The following is a 17,796-nucleotide window of genomic DNA, read 5'->3' as shown; positions in this document are numbered from 1 at the left end:
GAATAGTGTATGTGCATATGAATAGTGTATGTGCATATGAATAGTGTGTGCATGTGAATAGTGTATGTGCATATGAATAGTGTATGTGCATGTGAATAGTGTATGTGCATATGAATAGTGTATGTGCATATGAATAGTGTGTGCATGTGAATAGTGTATGTGCACGTGAATAGTGTGTGTGCATATGAATAGTGTGTGCATATGAATAGTGTATGTGCATATGAATAGTGTATGTGCATGTGAATAGTGTATGTGCATATGAATAGTGTATGTGCATATGAATAGTGTATGTGCATATGAATAGTGTATGTGCATATGAATAGTGTGTGCATATGAATAGTGTATGTGCATATGAATAGTGTGTGCATATGAATAGTGTATGTGCATATGAATAGTGTATGTGCATATGAATAGTGTATGTGCATATGAATAGTGTATGTGCATGTGAATAGTGTATGTGCATATGAATAGTGTATGTGCATATGAATAGTGTATGTGCATATGAATAGTGTATGTGCATATGAATAGTGTGTGCATGTGAATAGTGTATGTGCATGTGAATAGTGTGTACATGTGAATAGTGTATGTGCATATGAATAGTGTGTGCATATGAATAGTGTATGTGCATATGAATAGTGTATGTGCATATGAATAGTGTGTGCATGTGAATAGTGTGTGCATGTGAATAGTGTGTGCATATGAATAGTGTGTGCATATGAATAGTATGTGTACATTTTTGCCTGCATGTTTGTGTGTGTGTACCACATGTGTGCCTGGTGTCTGTGGAGGTCAGAAAGGGCATCCCCTGATAGAGGTGACTGTGAGCTGGTATGTGGGTGCAGTGTAGTAATAGGAGCGGCGGGGCTGCGTCCCCAGCACCCTGGCCGCCTGGCTAGCTTATGCCCCGAAATAACAACACACAAATTGTATTCATTTAAACACTGCTTGGCCCATTTCTATCTAGCCTCTTCTAGGCTAATTCTCATACCTGGACTAGCCCATTTCTAATCATCTGTGTAGCCCACAAGGTGGCTTACCAGGGAGATTCTAGCCTATGTCCATCCTGGGTCAGAGCTTCATCGCGTGTGCCTCAGAGAGCAGAGCTCTCACGTCCGCCCGGGAGAGCGGAGCATGGCGTCTCTGCTCCAGAGAGCAGAGCTGTCGAGTCTGAGCTCACTTCCTCATCCTCCCAGCATTCTGTTCTGTTTATTCCTCCCACCTATGTTTTAACCTATGAGGCCAAGCAGTTTCTTTATTACTTAACCAATGACCTTCCTCCATCAGTGCAGGGGGGACCCAACTCAGACATCCCTTGATAGAGGTGACTGTGAGCTGGTATGTGGGTGCGGGATGGATCTAACTCAGGCCTCTGTAAGAGCAATGAGTTCTTTAAACCCCTGAGCCGCCTCTCCAGCCTGCAATAGACATTTGTAGCCAGTCACTACCCAGGGTCATGCACTGCAGGAGCTGGTGTTGCATAGACCTGGAGTCTGAATGTATCTCCTGCCTGGAATCTCCAACCCAAGTCAGACCAAGTGAAGCCCCTGGCTCTTTGGAGATCAACTCCAGTGTTTTCTCTCCCAGTATTTTGCCATTCACTGCTTCGGTCATTCTGTCTCCAAAGAGGTTTCTTTTGAGTTTCCCTGTCCCAGCTGTTCAGGAAGGCAAGTTTTCTTCCTGGAGTGCCCTCGGGCTGGTGGCACTTCTATGACCTGCGTCTGGGCCTTTGCCCAGCACACATGGACACCCGAACATCCCTTTCTTAGTCCTGTTGGCCCAGGCCACAGGAAGCTCCATGGCCACCATCCTGGTTTCCCACAAGCCTTTCCAAAGTTAGCTGAGGGTGTCCAGGAAAAGCCTCCCCATGCTCAGCTGGGAGACTCCCTTCCAGGAGTCTGGTTCTTACCTCATTTAAGCTCCCTGCCCACTTGTCCTCTAGGCCTGGAGCTCCCAGGGACAGTCACATGTCTCATTAGGCTGTGTGTCTTTGGCCTGGCACAGAGCCCAGGCTCACAGACCATGAATAGCAAGTCTGTTGGAGAAGGGAACTCCTGCCGCAGATCCACCGCTGAGAATTAGATTCCGTCTGGTTCACGGGCACTGGGAGTGCTAGGATTGGCACACTCCAGTTCTAGGAAACAGAAACTTAGGCCTTCTTGGAAACAGCAGGTACTTTCCAGCGCTAGCCAGAGCCTGCCAGGATTGGTTGCTGTCTCCTGGCCTGGCCGCCCATAGCATGCACAGCAGCCTCTGACCCACCCACCTCCCCGGGGAGAGAAGCATTCAGGAGGGAGAAGCCTTGTCCTTCCCTCTCCCACAAAATGCCCCTTTTATAAGGTGAAAAGAATTCTTTCATTTAGTGACCTTAGGGAAGCTGAAGCCTTCGTGGAAGATGCTCTGTGAGGAGTCTCTGGTAGTTTTTGCCACAATCACACCAACACTTGTCATTTTTGACACTTGGAAGAGCACCGTAAATATAATATAGCAGGGGCTGGAGAGGTGGCTCAGTGGTTAAGGGCTCTGTCTGATTTTCCAGAGGATCCAGGTTCAATTCTCCACACCCACATGGCAGCCACAGACACCTGTAAGTTCAGTGCCAGGGGATCTGATGCCCTCTTCTGGTCTACATAGGCACTGCACTTACCTGCCCAGCCAAACATGCAGGACCACATATATAAAATTAATAAAAATTAAAAACCATGGGAGGGCTGAGTAACGATGTTTTCTGCAAAGCCCGATGACAGGAGCTCAATCCCCTGGGCCTACATAATGGAAGGAGAGAACCAACTCCCACCAGTTGTCCTCTGACCTTCGTATGTGCAAGGTCTCTCTCTCTCTCTCTCTCTCTCTCTCTCTCTCTCTCTCTCTCTCTCTCTCTCTCTCTCTCTCTCTCTCTCTCTCTCTCACACACACACACACACACACCACACACACACACAAACACATAGAAAATAAATAAATGAATAAATAAACTGTGATAAGAATAAACAGCAGTGATCAGGACTGTGCGTGTGACTGTGTGTGTGTGTATGTGTTTGTGTATGTGTGTGTGTGTGTGTGTGTGTGTATGCATGACTGTGTATGTGTGTAGGGCAAACAGCAACTTTTTCAGTCGACGGGTTCTCTCCTCTCACTGTGTGGGTCCCAGGGAGTGAACACAGGTCTTCAGATTTGGCAGCAAGTCTTTACCCATGAAGCCATCTTTCTGGCCCTCCTTTTTTTTTTTTTCTTTCTTTTTTTTTATTGCGAAAAGAAGAAAAAAAAACATAAACAAAAAACAAGTTTCCACCTCCTCCCAGCCTCCCATTTCCCTTCCCCTCCTCCCACCCTTCTCCCCCTCCTCCCACCCTTCTCCCCCTCCCCCCACTCCTCTCCCCCTCCCTCTCCAGTCCACAGAGCAGTCCGGGTTCCCTGCCCTGTGTTAAGTCCTAGGTCCTCCCCCCTCCGTCCATATCTAGGAAGGTGAACATCCAAACTGGCTAGGCTCCCACAAAGCCAGCACATTAAGTAGGATCAAAACCCCCTGCCATTGTCCTTGGTGTCTCATCAGCCCTCATTGTTCGCCATGTTCAGAGAGTCCGGTTTTATCCCATGCTTTTTCGGTCACAGTCCAGCTGGCCTTGGTGAGCTCCCTGGAGATCAGCTCCACTGTCTCAGTGGGTGGATGCACGACTCGTGGTCCCAAATTCTTTGCTCATGTTCTCCCTCCTTCTGCTCCTCCTTGGGACCTTGGGAGCTCAGTCCAGTGCTCCTGTGTGGGTCTCTGTCTCTATCTCTATCCATCATCTGGCCCTCCTTACAAAATCTTCATTTATGAACATAACGTATTTGATGATGCTCAGACCCGGTCACCCCTCTTACCCTCTTTTTCACAAACACGTTGCTGAGAATCCCCTTTCTCTCATATCTGCTTTAAATCTCACAGAGAAAACCCGGAATGTTTATCTCTGAGAATCCGCCTCATTCTCTGTGCGGTATCTCCAGGACTATCCACCTTACCGCCTAACTCTGTTCCCCTACAGCCCTGCTAGAGGCCCAAAGCAGTTCCTTTATTAACCAATAAGAGCAACACATAGACAGAAGGACTTCCCATACCATAATTTTATTATTTTTATGGATTTATAAAACCCCATTGTGTGTGTACACCCCATCCTCTCTCTTCATTAGTTGATGGGCTTGTAGGCTGCTATACCATAAACTGTGGGCGTGCAGGCCATCCCACCACCTACCTATGGGCGTGCAGGCCATCCCACCACCTACCTATGGGCGTGCAGGCTGTTCCACCACCTACCTATGGGCGTGCAGGCCATCCCACCACCTACCTATGGGCGTGCAGGCCATCCCACCACCTACCTATGGGTGTGTAGGCTGTTCCACCACCTACCTATGGGTGTGCAGGCTGTTCCACCACCTACCTATGGGTGTGCAGGCCATTCCACCACCTACCTATGGGTGTGTAGGCTGTTCCACCAACTACCTATGGACGTGTAGGCTGTCCCACCACCTACCTATGGACATGTAGGCTGTTCCACCACCTACCTATGGGTGTGCAGGCTGTTCCACCACCTACCTATGGACATGTAGGCTGTTCCACCATCTACCTATGGACGTGTAGGCTGTTCCACCACCTACCTATGGACATGTAGGCTGTTCCACCACCTACCTATGGACGTGTAGGCTGTTCCACCACCTACCTATGGACGTGTAGGCTGTTCCACCACCTACCTATGGACGTGTAGGCTGTTCCACCACCTACCTACGGACGTGTAGGCTGTTCCACCACCTACCTACAGACATGTATGCTGTTCCACCACCTACCTATGGATGTGTAGGCTGTTCCACCACCTACCTATGGGTGTGTACGCTGTCCCACCACCTACCTATGGACATGTAGGCTGTTCCACCACCTACCTATGGGTGTGCAGGCTGTTCCACCACCTACCTATGGACATGTAGGCTGTTCCACCATCTACCTATGGACGTGTAGGCTGTTCCACCACCTACCTATGGACGTGTAGGCTGTTCCACCACCTACCTATGGACGTGTAGGCTGTTCCACCACCTACCTATGGACGTGTAGGCTGTTCCACCACCTACCTATGGACGTGTAGGCTGTTCCACCACCTACCTATGGACGTGTAGGCTGTTCCACCACCTACCTATGGACGTGTAGGCTGTTCCACCACCTACCTACAGACATGTATGCTGTTCCACCACCTACCTATGGATGTGTAGGCTGTTCCACCACCTACCTATGGGTGTGTACGCTGTCCCACCACCTACCTATGGACATGTAGGCTGTTCCACCACCTACCTATGGGTGTGTAGGCTGTTCCACCACCTACCTATGGGTGTGTAGGCTGTTCCACCACCTACTTATGGGTGTGTAGGCTGTCCCACCACCTACCTATGGGTGTGTAGGCTGTTCCACCACCTACCTACAGACATGTATGCTGTTCCACCACCTACCTATGGATGTGTAGGCTGTTCCACCACCTACCTATGGGTGTGTACGCTGTCCCACCACCTACCTATGGACATGTAGGCTGTTCCACCACCTACCTATGGGTGTGTAGGCTGTTCCACCACCTACCTATGGGTGTGTAGGTTGTTCCACCACCTACTTATGGGTGTGTAGGCTGTCCCACCACCTACCTATGGGTGTGCAGGCTGTTCCACCACCTACCTATGGGTATCAGGCTGTTCTACCACCTACCTATGGGTGTGTAGGCTGTTCTACCACCTACCTATGGGTGTGCAGGCCATCCCACCACCTACCTATGGGTATCAGGCTGTTCTACCACCTACCTATGGGTGTGCAGGCCATCCCACCACCTACCTATGGGTGTGTAGGCTGTTCTACCACCTACCTATGGGTATGCAGGCTGTTCCACCACCTACCTATGGGTGTGCAGGCTGTTCCACCACCTACTTATGGGTGTGTAGGCTGTTCCACCACCTACCTATGGGTGTGCAGGCTGTTCCACTACCTACCTATGGGTGTGTAGGCTGTTCTACCACCTACCTATGGGTGTGTAGGCTGTTCCAGAACCTATCAGTGGGTCTGTAGATTGTTCCACATCCTATCAATGGTTGTGTAGGTTGTTGCACAACCTACCTATGGGCATGTATGCTGTTACACAACTACCTATAGGTATGTAGGCTGTTTTACAATATATCTATGTGGTGTGGGAAGTCCTTCTGTATATGTGTTGCTTTTATTGGTTAATGAATAAAGAAACTGCTTTGGCCTGTGATAGGGTAGAATAGAGCTAGCCGGGGAAAACTAAACTGAATGCTGGGAGTAAGAAGGTGGAGTCAGGGAGAAGCCATGTAGCCCTGCCAGAGACAGATGCTGGATGCTGGACGGAATTTTACTGGTAAGTCAAGCACATGGTGATACACAGATTAATAGAAATGGGTTAACCAAAGATATAAGAGCTAGCTAGCAATATGCTTAAGTGATTGACCAAGCAGTGATTTAAATAATATAGTTTCTGAGAGGTTATTTTGAGTCTGGGCAGCCAGGAACAAACAAGTGGCCTCCACACAACATCTATGGTCTCATAGGCTGTCCCACAACATATCAATGGGTTTGTAGGCTGTTCTACAAGTACCTACTGTAGCATGAGTAATAAAAACCCAGAGACAGATATTGGTGTTTAACCTGAAGGTCATCAAAGAAAAACAGGCAGCTACTGGTTCTTACCTTGACTTTAGTCTGAAATGGCAATCTTGTTTCCAGGAATCCTCAGAATGAGACTGTGTGTGAGAGCTGTCTCCTCCCATCTTATATTCCTCTCTAGTGCTGGGTTTAAAGGTTTGCACAACTACCACCAGTTTCTTTTTTTTTTTTTTTTTTTTTTCTTTTTTTTTTTTTTTTGGGTTTTTCGAGACAGGGTTTCTCTGTGGCTTTGGAGCCTGTCCTGGAACTAGCTCTGTAGACCAGGCTGGTCTCGAACTCACAGAGATCCGCCTACCTCTGCCTCCCGAGTGCTGGGATTAAAGGCGTGCGCCACCATCGCCCGGCTTTTACCACCAGTTTCTATGGCAAACTAGTGTGAGCCTTGGATTAAAGGTGTGTGTCACCACTGCCTGGTCTAAAAGGCTGATCAGTGGGCCTGTTCTTTCCCATTCTCTCTACCTCTCCCCTTTTACCTGTCTCTCCTGTTCAGTTTCGTTGACTCTTAAGAAGCCTTTTAATCTAATGCTACCCCACTTTTCAATTCTTTACGTCCCACCCCCAGGTTACTGGAGCGTTTGCAGCCACCACTCACACCTCGCTCTTGCAGTGTCCCCTGTGGCTGCGTTTCCAGCCCTTACATTGAAGTCTTTGGTCCATTCTGAGTTGATTTTTGGTAGGTGATGACAGGTAGGGAAGGCTTAGTAATATGAATGGAGAGGGGCCACTCTATTTGTCTGTTTCTTTGGGACATCTAGACAGCTCCCCATTCTGTCCTCTTCTCTGTGGGGACAGCATCCAGTCTCAAGTCCTCAGTGTCTTGCACAGTGGGATTCGCCCCCTGGAGGTCGCACAGCCTTCATGGATCCCCAGGACGGAATGTGGCGTAGTCAGGGTTTGGGGATGGAGACCTTCCTTATTCTGGTGAGCTAGGGATCAGCATTGGTATGAGTCTGATGCCACCTGGTGGCTCTAGAAAAAACTGGGTCATTCTGGGGACTCTCACGAGCTGGATGCTTTCTGAATGCTGTGCCTGGCATACATATTCTTACTTTATTCTCAAAATAATCTCATATATCAGGTGTGGCTATCCCAATCTGAAAATAAGAACGGAAGTTTAGAAACTGCCACTAACGTCATAGGATCTCAGCGTTGAACAAGGTGGACTTTCCTTGGGAACAAAAGTCTTCAAACAATTGTGAAGATTTATTCTCTCACGATTCTTCTTTTAATGGAGGCGGAGATCAGACGCTTAACGAAAGGAATCCCACAGTAGCTCAGAACTAAGAAATATACAGGTATTTATTAATAGATAAAACCTACAAATCAGGATTCTCTGCGGGAACGATGCATAAAGATGAGATTCAAACAAACTGAACCGGTAAAACCAGGGTCCAGGGGGGGAAGGCAGAGAGGACGAGAAAGGGGCTGGATGCATTTCCGCATCCAGGTAAATAGTCCATGAGGCCACGCCCCAGCAGGTGGGTAGGTGTTAGCTGTAACCTTCCCGCAGCATTTTAAAATGTATGAATGTGGGCTGGCGGGATGGCTCAGAGGTTAAGAGCACTGACTGCTATTCCGGAGGTCCTGAGTTCGATTCCCAGCAACCACATGGTGGCTGACAACCATCTGTAATGAGATCTGGTGCCCTCTTCTGGCCTGAGGGCATACATGGAGGCTGAACACCATGTACATAATAAATAAATAAATCTAAAAAAAAATAAAATGTATGAATGTGTAATATATTAACACAGCTTCCCTCCGTCACGCCCTGACTGGCCAGAAGATCCGGTTCTCAACTTTAGGGTTCTCATTCTGGAGAGATTTAACCTACATTTAAGTGAGTGTGTTGTCCCCCACTTTTTAAAAGTTTTTTTAAAATTTAATTTATGTATATGGTGCTCTATCTCCATGTACACCTGCATGCCAGAAGAGGGCACCAGATCACATTACAGATGGCTGTGAGCCACCATGTGGTTGCTGGGAATTGAACTCAGGACCTCTTAACCACTGAGCCATCTCTCCAGCCCACCTTCCCTGGTTGGTTTTGTTGAGGGAGAGGGAACCTCAATTGTGAAAATGTCCCCACCAGACTGGCCTTGAGCAAGCGTGTAGTACATTTTCTTGATTGATGTGGGAGGGCTCCGCTCACGGTGGTAGGGGCCATCCCTTGGCAGGTGGTTCATGGTTATATAGGAAATCAGGCAGAGCAAGCCAGTAAGCAGTGTTCCTCCACGGCCTCTGCTTCAGTTCCCGCCTCCAGGTTCCTGCCTTGGCCTCCCTCTAAGATGGCATTGTAATGGAGGTTTGTAAGCCAAACAACACTTTCCTCCCCACTTGCTTTTTGGCCATGGCATTTATCTCGGCAATAGAAATCTGGGATGTAGTAATGAGAGAGCTGCTTGTTGGTTCCTGGCTGCTTAGCCCCGAAATAACCACACAAAACTGTATTAATTAAATCACTGCTTGGCCCATTAGCTCTAGCTTCTTATTGGCTAACTCTTACATATTAATTTAACCCATTTCTATTATCTGTGTATGGCTATGTGGCTCTGGCTTACCTGCTAAGGTTCCAGCATCTGTCTTCGGTGGGGCTACATGGCGTCTCTCTAATTTCACCCTTTTTCCTCCCAGCATGCGCTGTCTCCTAGCCTAGCTTTCCCCACCTAGTTCTGTTCTTCCCTGCCATAGGCTCAAAGCAGTTCTTTATTCATTAACCAATAAAAGCAACACACAGACAGAAGGACCTCCTACACCACTGGGATATAGAAGTTTATGTACTCCTGTTTCACATTTTCCAAATAGCAGCTCTCTAAATCTGGTTTTCTGAAATTTATGTTTTACACTGAGAGTTGTAGCTGTGGGAGACGCTAGTTCATGGACATGCATGTCAGTGATACAGTACACGTGACATTGGTGAACTCCCAAAGGCTGGAAGTGGACTCTGGGAGTGAGGAGGCCCCTCCCCTTCTCTTCCAAAATTCCTGGAGGTCAGCCTGACCCAGGGAGAAAGGAAGACAGCAAAGAGCCGAGGGCATTAGAGAACAGCTGGAAGCTGAGTCATTTCTAACTGAGGTTTTTACTGTTTATCACATAATACGATGATGCCTGTGGCGGGGCTGGGAAGTCAGAAACTTTACAGGAAGAGGAAGAATTCTCCACCTTGGGCTCTCTTGATCCAGTTTCCAGCTGACTGCCTCAGGGCCACTCAGCTAGGACTCTCCCCACCCACGGGAACACAGCTGACTTCCTCAGTGCAATTCCCCAGCTGATTTCTCTTGGGAACCTGCTTGGTGTGCTCTCTTTGCTTGCTCTCAGTTGGCAATGCTAGTCCTCTCTGCAGGGTGTGCGGAAAACTGGATAGATGGTGTTGTGTTATCATCTGTGCTAGTCCTCTCTGCTGGGTGTATGGAACACTGGATAGATGGTGTTGTGTTATCATCTGTGCTAGTCCTCTCTGCTGGGTGTATGGAACACTGGATAGATGGTGTTGTGTTATCATCTGCGCTAGTCCTCTCTGCTGGCTGTCTGGAACACTCGATAGATGGTGTTGTGTTATCATCTGTGCTAGTCCTCTCTGCTGGGTGTATGGAACACTGGATAGATGGTGTTGTGTTATCATCTGTGCTAGTCCTCTCTGCTGGGTGTATGGAACACTGGATAGATGATGTTGTGTTATCATCTGCGCTAGTCCTCTCTGCTGGCTGTCTGGAACACTCGATAGATGGTGTTGTGTTATTATCTGCGCTAGTCCTCTCTGCTGGGTGTGCGGAACACTCGATAGATGGTGTTGTGCTTTATCTGCCCTTTCTGTCTGCTACTGGCTATTTATTCTATTCATTTTGCTTGCTGTATGTTTAATAAACTCTCCCATTTTGAAATGGGAAGCTCAGCTACTGTAGATCACCCTCTGGATCATATGAACAAGTGAATGGCTTGGTGATGGGATTACAAATCTTTTGCCATTGCCCACAATGCCTTGTTTAGGTGCTAAAATGCATATATAAACATGCCAATAGGATAAAATTCTTTGCATAATATACACATCTTTAAATTCCTTTTTGGGTGTACTGGTCAGGTGTGTGTGTGTGTTTGCATGAGCATGCAAGTGAGAGCCTGTCTGTCAGCTTGACACAAGTCTGTAGGACATTTTTTTATTTACTTGATAGTTGATGTGGAAAGGCCAGCCCACTGAGGGTGGGGCCATCCCTGGGCTGGTTGTCCTGGGTTCTGTAAGAAAGCAGGATGAGCAAGCCATGAGGAGCCAGTGAGCAAGCAGAGATCCTCCTTTGCCTCTGCCTCAGCTCTGCCTCCAGGCTCCTCCCTGAGTTCTGCCCCAGCTTCCCTCAGTGATGGACCATAAGCTGTGGGTGAAATAAGCCCCTTCCTCCTCAAGAGGCTGTGTCCCTGGTGCTCACCACAGCCACAGAGGCTGACTGAGGCGGCAGAGGTGGATCCGTTTCCACTTCTCTCCCCACGCAGTTTTCAGCACAGTATTAGAACCATTGAAACTTTTGTCAATCATCATCACCATCACTGACTATTTTTATTATTAATTTATTATTATTATTTTGAGACCAGGACTTACTCTGCAGCCCAGGCTGTCACTGAACCCATGAACTGGTAGTCCTGCTAGCCAGTGTGTTCTATAGAACCCCATCCTTCCATCTTGCTGACCTGGCCCCCCCAGTGCTTCCTTATACTCTGTTCTTATGAATATATTTGCATGGTTTTATTCCTTTGAGAATTCTGTCTCCCTGTCTGTCCTGTCTCAGTCTCCTCCCCCTTTCTTGCTTGTAGAGGACACAGTGCACTCTGTCTCCTGTTTTGTGACGAGCCTGCCACTGACTCCTTTTAAGCCACATCCACAAAACCATCTACTTCTTAGTTCAGCACCCTCTGCTGTTGACATCAGCCACCCTGTAGGAGGGAGACCTCCTGGTCAGAATAGTTCAGATGTCAGCCACCCTGTAGGAGGGGAGACCTCCTGGTCTGAATAATTCAGGGACCCTGTAATGAGGACACAGGATGCACAATAGACAACCTGTTTTGTTCTAGGACCTCAGACTCTGTAGACTTCCTGCCTCCTGACCTAAACCTTGGACACTGATCTCCAGGTAACCAGTTCTTGACTCTACCAATGCAACTTTATCAAAGTTGCATCTGCCTAGCAACAAATGATGCAAAGTCTCCAGTCCTGATTGGTTAGCAGTGTGAAGATGGTCCCAATCTCGGGGAGGCTGGAGAGTTATCTATGCTTTGTGATTTTCTTTCAGTTGTGTGGAAGACAGCCCATTCTGAAGAGGCTCACCAGCCTCTTTCCTGTCTCCTGTCCCGCCAGAATGGGTGCTGGGAGGGCCCTCTGGGTGGTGCCTCTCCTAGTGAGCACCATGAGGCCGGCTTCCTTCATGTCTGAAGGCAGAGACTCCCCAGGTAAGAAAGAGATTTGTGTCTGGGTGTGTTTGGTGTGGGGGTTAGTCTCCCCCATAGAGCAAAGTCTCAGGATAGAGTGGCTCTGTCTGAAAGAGCAGCGGTCCTCCTGCTGACCAGGAAACCCTCATGCCCTCCTCACCACAGACAATGAGCTGCCTGGAAAGGGATTCCAGTACCTGAGTCACAGATGCCAGGGGTTGTAGGAAGGAAGACGGAGACCTTTTTCCTTATTGGGTTCCTTATGTATCAATATCAGACCCTAGAACCGTGAAAGCCAGAGTCTGCGAACCGCTGAGTCTCCTAAACAAGAGTCCATGCTGTTCTGACTTTCTGTTTATCTGGGGACCTGGAGAAACCCTCCTCTGTCCTCTATTAAACCCAATGGAAGTGTTCAGCACTGTGCTGACAGTTCTGAGGTGTAAGAGACAAGTTGAATATGCTAATCATCTTTGGTCTTAGGTTACTGTGTGCAGTTTGTTTTCTAGCCTGGGAGGCAGGCTGTGCAAATATGAACATTGTTAGACCATGATGATGCGGGGTTATGAGCAGAAAACAGGATGTGATATGCTAAGAAAAGATTTCCCTTTAATGTCAGGGTCTCAACCAATACAGAAGAGGAACAAGCCTTGGGGAGGGAGCATTGCTATTCTCTGAGAACAAACACACACACACACACACACACACACACACACACACACACAAAACCAAACAAAAAAAAACCGCTCTGAGTTCACCGTGTCTATTTGACAAATGAAAAAAATCATAGAGTTGCTTTTTTGTTTTGTTTTTGTTTCTGCTTGTTTGTTTCTTAGACAGGGGTTCCTGTGTAACAGCTCTGGCTCTATTGGAACTCACTCTGTAGACCAGGCTGGCCTCGAACTCACAGTTCCTCCTCCCTCTGCCTCCCAAGAGCTGGGAATAAAGGTGTGTGCCACCACTGCACAGCTTCAGCATAGATTTTAAAGGATGAAATAATCCACATTTTTTTTCTTCTTTGGCTTGTGCGAGGGAATGGAGAATGGGAGAAACGCTGAGGGACTGGAGGATGGCAGGTCACCTGAACTCAGTGACCAAGACAGAGGAGCCTGGATGGCCATTCAGGTCATTCTGGGTGGAGGCGGGGCCTCTCTGGGGGAGACTGGGCCTCCCTGGTGGAGGCGGGACCTCCCTGGAGGAGGCTGCTGAGCTCAGCAGTGAGCAGACCACAGATCCAGCACAACAGCTGTTATCCTTGGAGTCTTAGCTCAGAGCCGATTCGTGGAGCTCTTGTGACCTGCCTGCAGTATCACTCTCGAGTGTGCAGAGCTGAGTCACAGCACGCTGTCATTACAAGGAGTCTTTCTCTTCTTCCTGCTTCCTTTCTCCTCTTTCCTCTCCATGGATACCATTCCAAGTGTGTTTTAAACATGAACGTAGTGTTCAGAAATTTAAAATGTGTCCAAGATGGCTCAGTTGGTAAAGCCGTACGCCGGCAGCCTTGACAACCTGAGTCCAATCCCCGGGACCCACGTGTTAGACAGAAGAGAACTCACTGCTGAGAATTGTTCTCCCTGTAGATTTCACAGTTCTGATAAATGCCATTGAGAATCGAAGACATTCGGTGTTCTCATCTCTTAACGTTGTGTTTTTGGGCATGGTGCAGGCAAAATGACTGTCAAATCTGCACCTCTGACTTGGTGTCCCAGGCAAGGCTTTCCCAGAGCTGCATTGGTGTAGCAGGTACAGACTTTCCCGGAGCTGCACTGGTGTAGCAGGTACAGACTTTTTCGAACCTGCACTGGTGCAGCAGGTACAGGCTTTCCTGGAGCTGCACTGGTGCAGCAGGCAAGGCTTTCCCAGAGCTGCACTGGTGTCCCAGGCAAGGCTTTCCCAGAGCTGCACTGGTGTAGCAGGTACAGACTTTTTCGGACCTGCACTGGTGCAGCAGGCAAGGCTTTCTCAGAGCTGCACTGGTATAGCAGGTACAGACTTTCCTGGAGCTGCACTGGTGCAGCAGGCAGGGCTTTCCCGGAGCTGCAGCTGGTTCCTAACCCTTCTGTGGTTTCCAGAGGATTTTGTGATTCAGGCGAAGGCGGACTGTTACTTCACCAACGGGACAGACAAAGTGCGCTTCGTGGTCAGGTTCATCTTCAACCTGGAGGAGTATTTACATTTCGACAGTGACCTGGGGATGTTTGTGGCACTGACGGAGCTGGGGGAGCCTGATGCTGAGCAGTGGAACAAACGCTGGGACCTCGTGGAGCAGAGCAGAGCGTCTGTGAACATGGTCTGCAGGCAGAACTACAAGCTGGGGGCCCCCTTCACTGTGGGGAGGAATGGTGCGTGAAGGCGGGGCTAGCGGGGGTCTCCATGGGAACCTTTCTTATGAGGGGTACTTAAACTGTTTTAAATTACACTTATTTATTTATAGTTTGTGTGTGTGTGTGTGTTCCATGCATGTCACAGTGCACACGTGGCAGTCAGGGGACATCTTGAGGCAGCTTGTTCTCTCCTTCCATTGTGTGGGTCCTAGAGACTGGACTCGGGTCCTCAGCCTTAGTGGCTGGCACCCTTATTTGCTGAGCCATCTCGTCAACTTTCTTGCACTTCCAGCTTCTACTTAGCTCACCTGGGCCACGGATCAAGGGTGAACACAGCCCTATAGAAGCTCTTGTCCTTGTGAGCCCTTTCTTCTCTCCTGCCAGTGCCCCCGGAGGTGACAGTGAGCCCAGAGAGGACCCCGCTGCTGCAGCAACACAACCTGCTGCTCTGCTCTGTGACAGGCTTCTATCCCGGGGACATAAACGTTAGGTGGTTTCGGAACGGACAGGAGCAGAGGTCTGGGGTCATGTCCACTGGCCTTGTTAGGAATGGAGACTGGACCTTCCAGATGACAGTGACGCTGGAAATGACCCCGGAGCTTGGGGACGTCTACAGCTGCCTCGTGGAGCATCCCAGCCTCCAGAGCCCTGTTTCTGTGGAGTGGGGTGAGCTTTATTTAGTGGTTTTTCTGTATTTCTGGGGCTTGATTGGTAGGGCTGGTGTCACTTCTGTGTTCATCTTGATCTGTGAATTTTAGGGTCGGGGTAGGAGAGAACATGGCCGACATCCATCTTCAGACTGTCCGAGAGACAAGGAGGCTCTTAACTCAGCACTTGTCTCCTATTCTGGGACCTAGGATCCTTTATCACACTTTGCTTTTGTTGTTAGGGACACTGTCATGGGCTCTAAGCCAGGGACAGGGCTGGAGAAGTGGCTCAGTTGGTAAAGTGCTTGTCATACCTAAGCCTGAGGACCTGAGGTTGATCCCCAGGAGTTCTGGTGCCTACTTGTAGTCCCAGGGCCAGGGAGGTGGAGGCAGGCAGACTCTGGGGCTCATGGGCTCCCAGCCTAGCCTGCCTAGTGAGTCCCAGGCCAATGAGGGACCCAGTGCAAAAACAACTACAGCAGCATCAGCAAAGGTGGATGGAGCTGAGGATGAGGCACACACACACACACACACACACACACACACACACACAGAGAGAGAGAGAGAGAGAGAGAGAGAGAGACAGAGAGAGAGAGAGAGAGAGAGAGAGAATCAGTGACAGATGGGAAGCAGCTCCATTTTTAGACTTGACTCTTCCCTGAGCAGTACTGGATGGGGTTCAGTATAGGCTTTGGGGTTTTAAAAAGTTGTATTCAGCTGAGCAGTGGTGAATCATGGTGTTAATCCCAGCACTCAGGAGGCAAAGGCAGGAGGGTCTCTGAGTTCGAGGCCAGCCTAGTCTACAGAGTGAGTTCTAGGGCAGCCAGAGCTACACAGAGAAATGCTGTCTCTAAAAGCAAAGCAAAACAAAACAATTAATAGCAACAACACAAAGTAGTTCCATTCAGTATTGGGAACATTGAACATTACCTTGACTTTAAATCTTGTTTCCCACAGTGGCTCAGTCTGAATATTCGTGGAAAAAGATACTGAGTGGAGGCGCAGCGTTCCTGACTGGGCTAATCGTCTTCCTGGTGGGGGTTGTTATCCACGTCAAGGCTCACAAAGGTAGCATACCCGTGAGAACCTTTCTGCGTGCCCTGTACTTCCGTTACTGTACAGATCCGAGTGAGGGAAGGCTGGTTGTGCTTGGGATCACTGTGATAGTGTTTTCTAAGGCCAGGGGAGCCTTGTGTGTGTGTGGGGGGGAAGCAGAGAGGAGTGTAGGCATTGCACCCTCCCCCAGGGATAAGGAGAGATGAGTGCTGGCATTGCACCCCCAAGGGGTAGGCAGAGACAGTGGCATTGCAGGCCACCCGTTCAGGAAAATCCCATTTGATCCTGACTGGGGATCCCATTCTCTCTTTCCAGCATCTGTGGAGACCTGGTCAGGCGATGAGGTAAGTGCTCCAGTTCCTTGTCTTTGACTGACAGATCATTGCCTGGTTCTCTGGCCAGAGTGAGACATCATGGGATGAAGGAGGCCTCTGGCTGGGTGGTTGTCTCCTGAGTCTCTGGGATGGGAGAGTGGGAAGCCTCTGAGAACCCCCCCCCCATTGTTTCTGCAGGTCTCAAGACCTTCTCCACCTCATCTCCAGTAAGATCCTAATGGACACTTCTCCCCCAGAGCCTGAAGGAATGTCAAAATCAAGGACCCTGGGGCGGGTAAAGAACCCTGGCTCTAGAGACATGAGATGTGGCGTGTATCTTCCCGTTCGGTCCTTCTCCCTCCTGTCTGCACTCAGCAGTCCCCATTCCGGGACACTGTCCAGAGATTCCCTTAGGACCTAATTCATTATGGTCCTGAGTTGTTTTAGTCTCTGTGGTCAGACTCTAACTCTGTGAGTGGGGACCCCAGTCTTTCTGTCTTCCAGCCATGGCTTCCAGTCTTCCAGACGGTCAGTTTCAAATCCCTTGCATTGTAAAACAAAACAGGCACAGATAACTGTAGTGAACGTTTAATTCAGTGACTTATTTAAGACAAAGCCCTTGTAATTACCAACTCAGCAGGACACAGACCTTGGTAGTCTCTGAAAAATTCATCATCTGCCTTGGCCAACAAACCCCTGCAGGCACACACTATACTGTGGGGTTATTTAACAGCCTCTTTAGCCAAGTGTACATCTGAGTACCACACTCCTTTGCTTTCTTGTGTCTTAGACCTCCAGACATTTTATTTTATCCCTTCTTTCTGTTATGATTAAACTTATTGGGAAGCCTGAGTCACCCATGGTGAAGAGTTTCCCACACTTGGAGTTTGTGGCCTGCACACTCATGGCCCATCTAACACACTCCTTTGTCCTTTATGTTTTCTGTAAGTCTGATGCAGAGGCAGGGGTCAGACTCTGGTTTGGTCCTTTTGGCTTCTATAGGAGGCGACGCCTTTATCTGGAGTCACATTTTATCTCATTTCTCTTTTCAAGGTGTTACCATAACCATTGATGCTAATCGCCCAGGTCTGTTAACTTATCGCTGATTGGTAAATTGTGACAGTCCAGTTCTAGGATTCTTTCTTCATTTATTTATTGTGTATTGTTTTCTCTATTCCTGGTTATTTGCACTAGAAGTTCCAAGTCTACGATGGTAAACTTTGTGTGTCTTGCAGTGATTCCAGCCTGCACCAGAGCCGCCATTGTGTTCATTGCTGTGTGCTTCTAAATCAAAGAACTAGCTTCACTCAGTAGTGATCTTAGTGGAGTAATGAAGTCCACTGGTTTGGCGAATTCCTGACACC

At 48.7% G+C, this 17,796-nt stretch overlaps 1 protein-coding gene across 1 annotated transcript; it reads left to right on the top strand.

Moving 5' to 3' along the window:
• The first annotated feature begins 11,978 nt into the window (after positions 1-11,978).
• Positions 11,979-17,538, top strand: LOC121435711 (HLA class II histocompatibility antigen, DO beta chain). Its single transcript, XM_041635175.1, has 5 exons — positions 11,979-12,115; positions 14,164-14,433; positions 14,800-15,081; positions 16,020-16,190; positions 17,486-17,538. Exons 1-5 carry the CDS (start codon positions 12,025-12,027, stop codon positions 17,536-17,538), a joined length of 867 nt encoding a protein of 288 aa, XP_041491109.1. The 5' UTR covers positions 11,979-12,024.
• The last annotated feature ends 258 nt before the right edge of the window (positions 17,539-17,796 follow it).

This window comes from Microtus oregoni, unplaced genomic scaffold, assembly GCF_018167655.1.
Source record: "Microtus oregoni isolate MIOR12 unplaced genomic scaffold, Mior012 000046F_ref0000063, whole genome shotgun sequence".
NCBI lineage: Eukaryota > Metazoa > Chordata > Mammalia > Rodentia > Cricetidae > Microtus > Microtus oregoni.
Note: the sequence above shows the minus strand (reverse complement) of the source record. Positions and strands in the feature narration are given on the sequence as shown.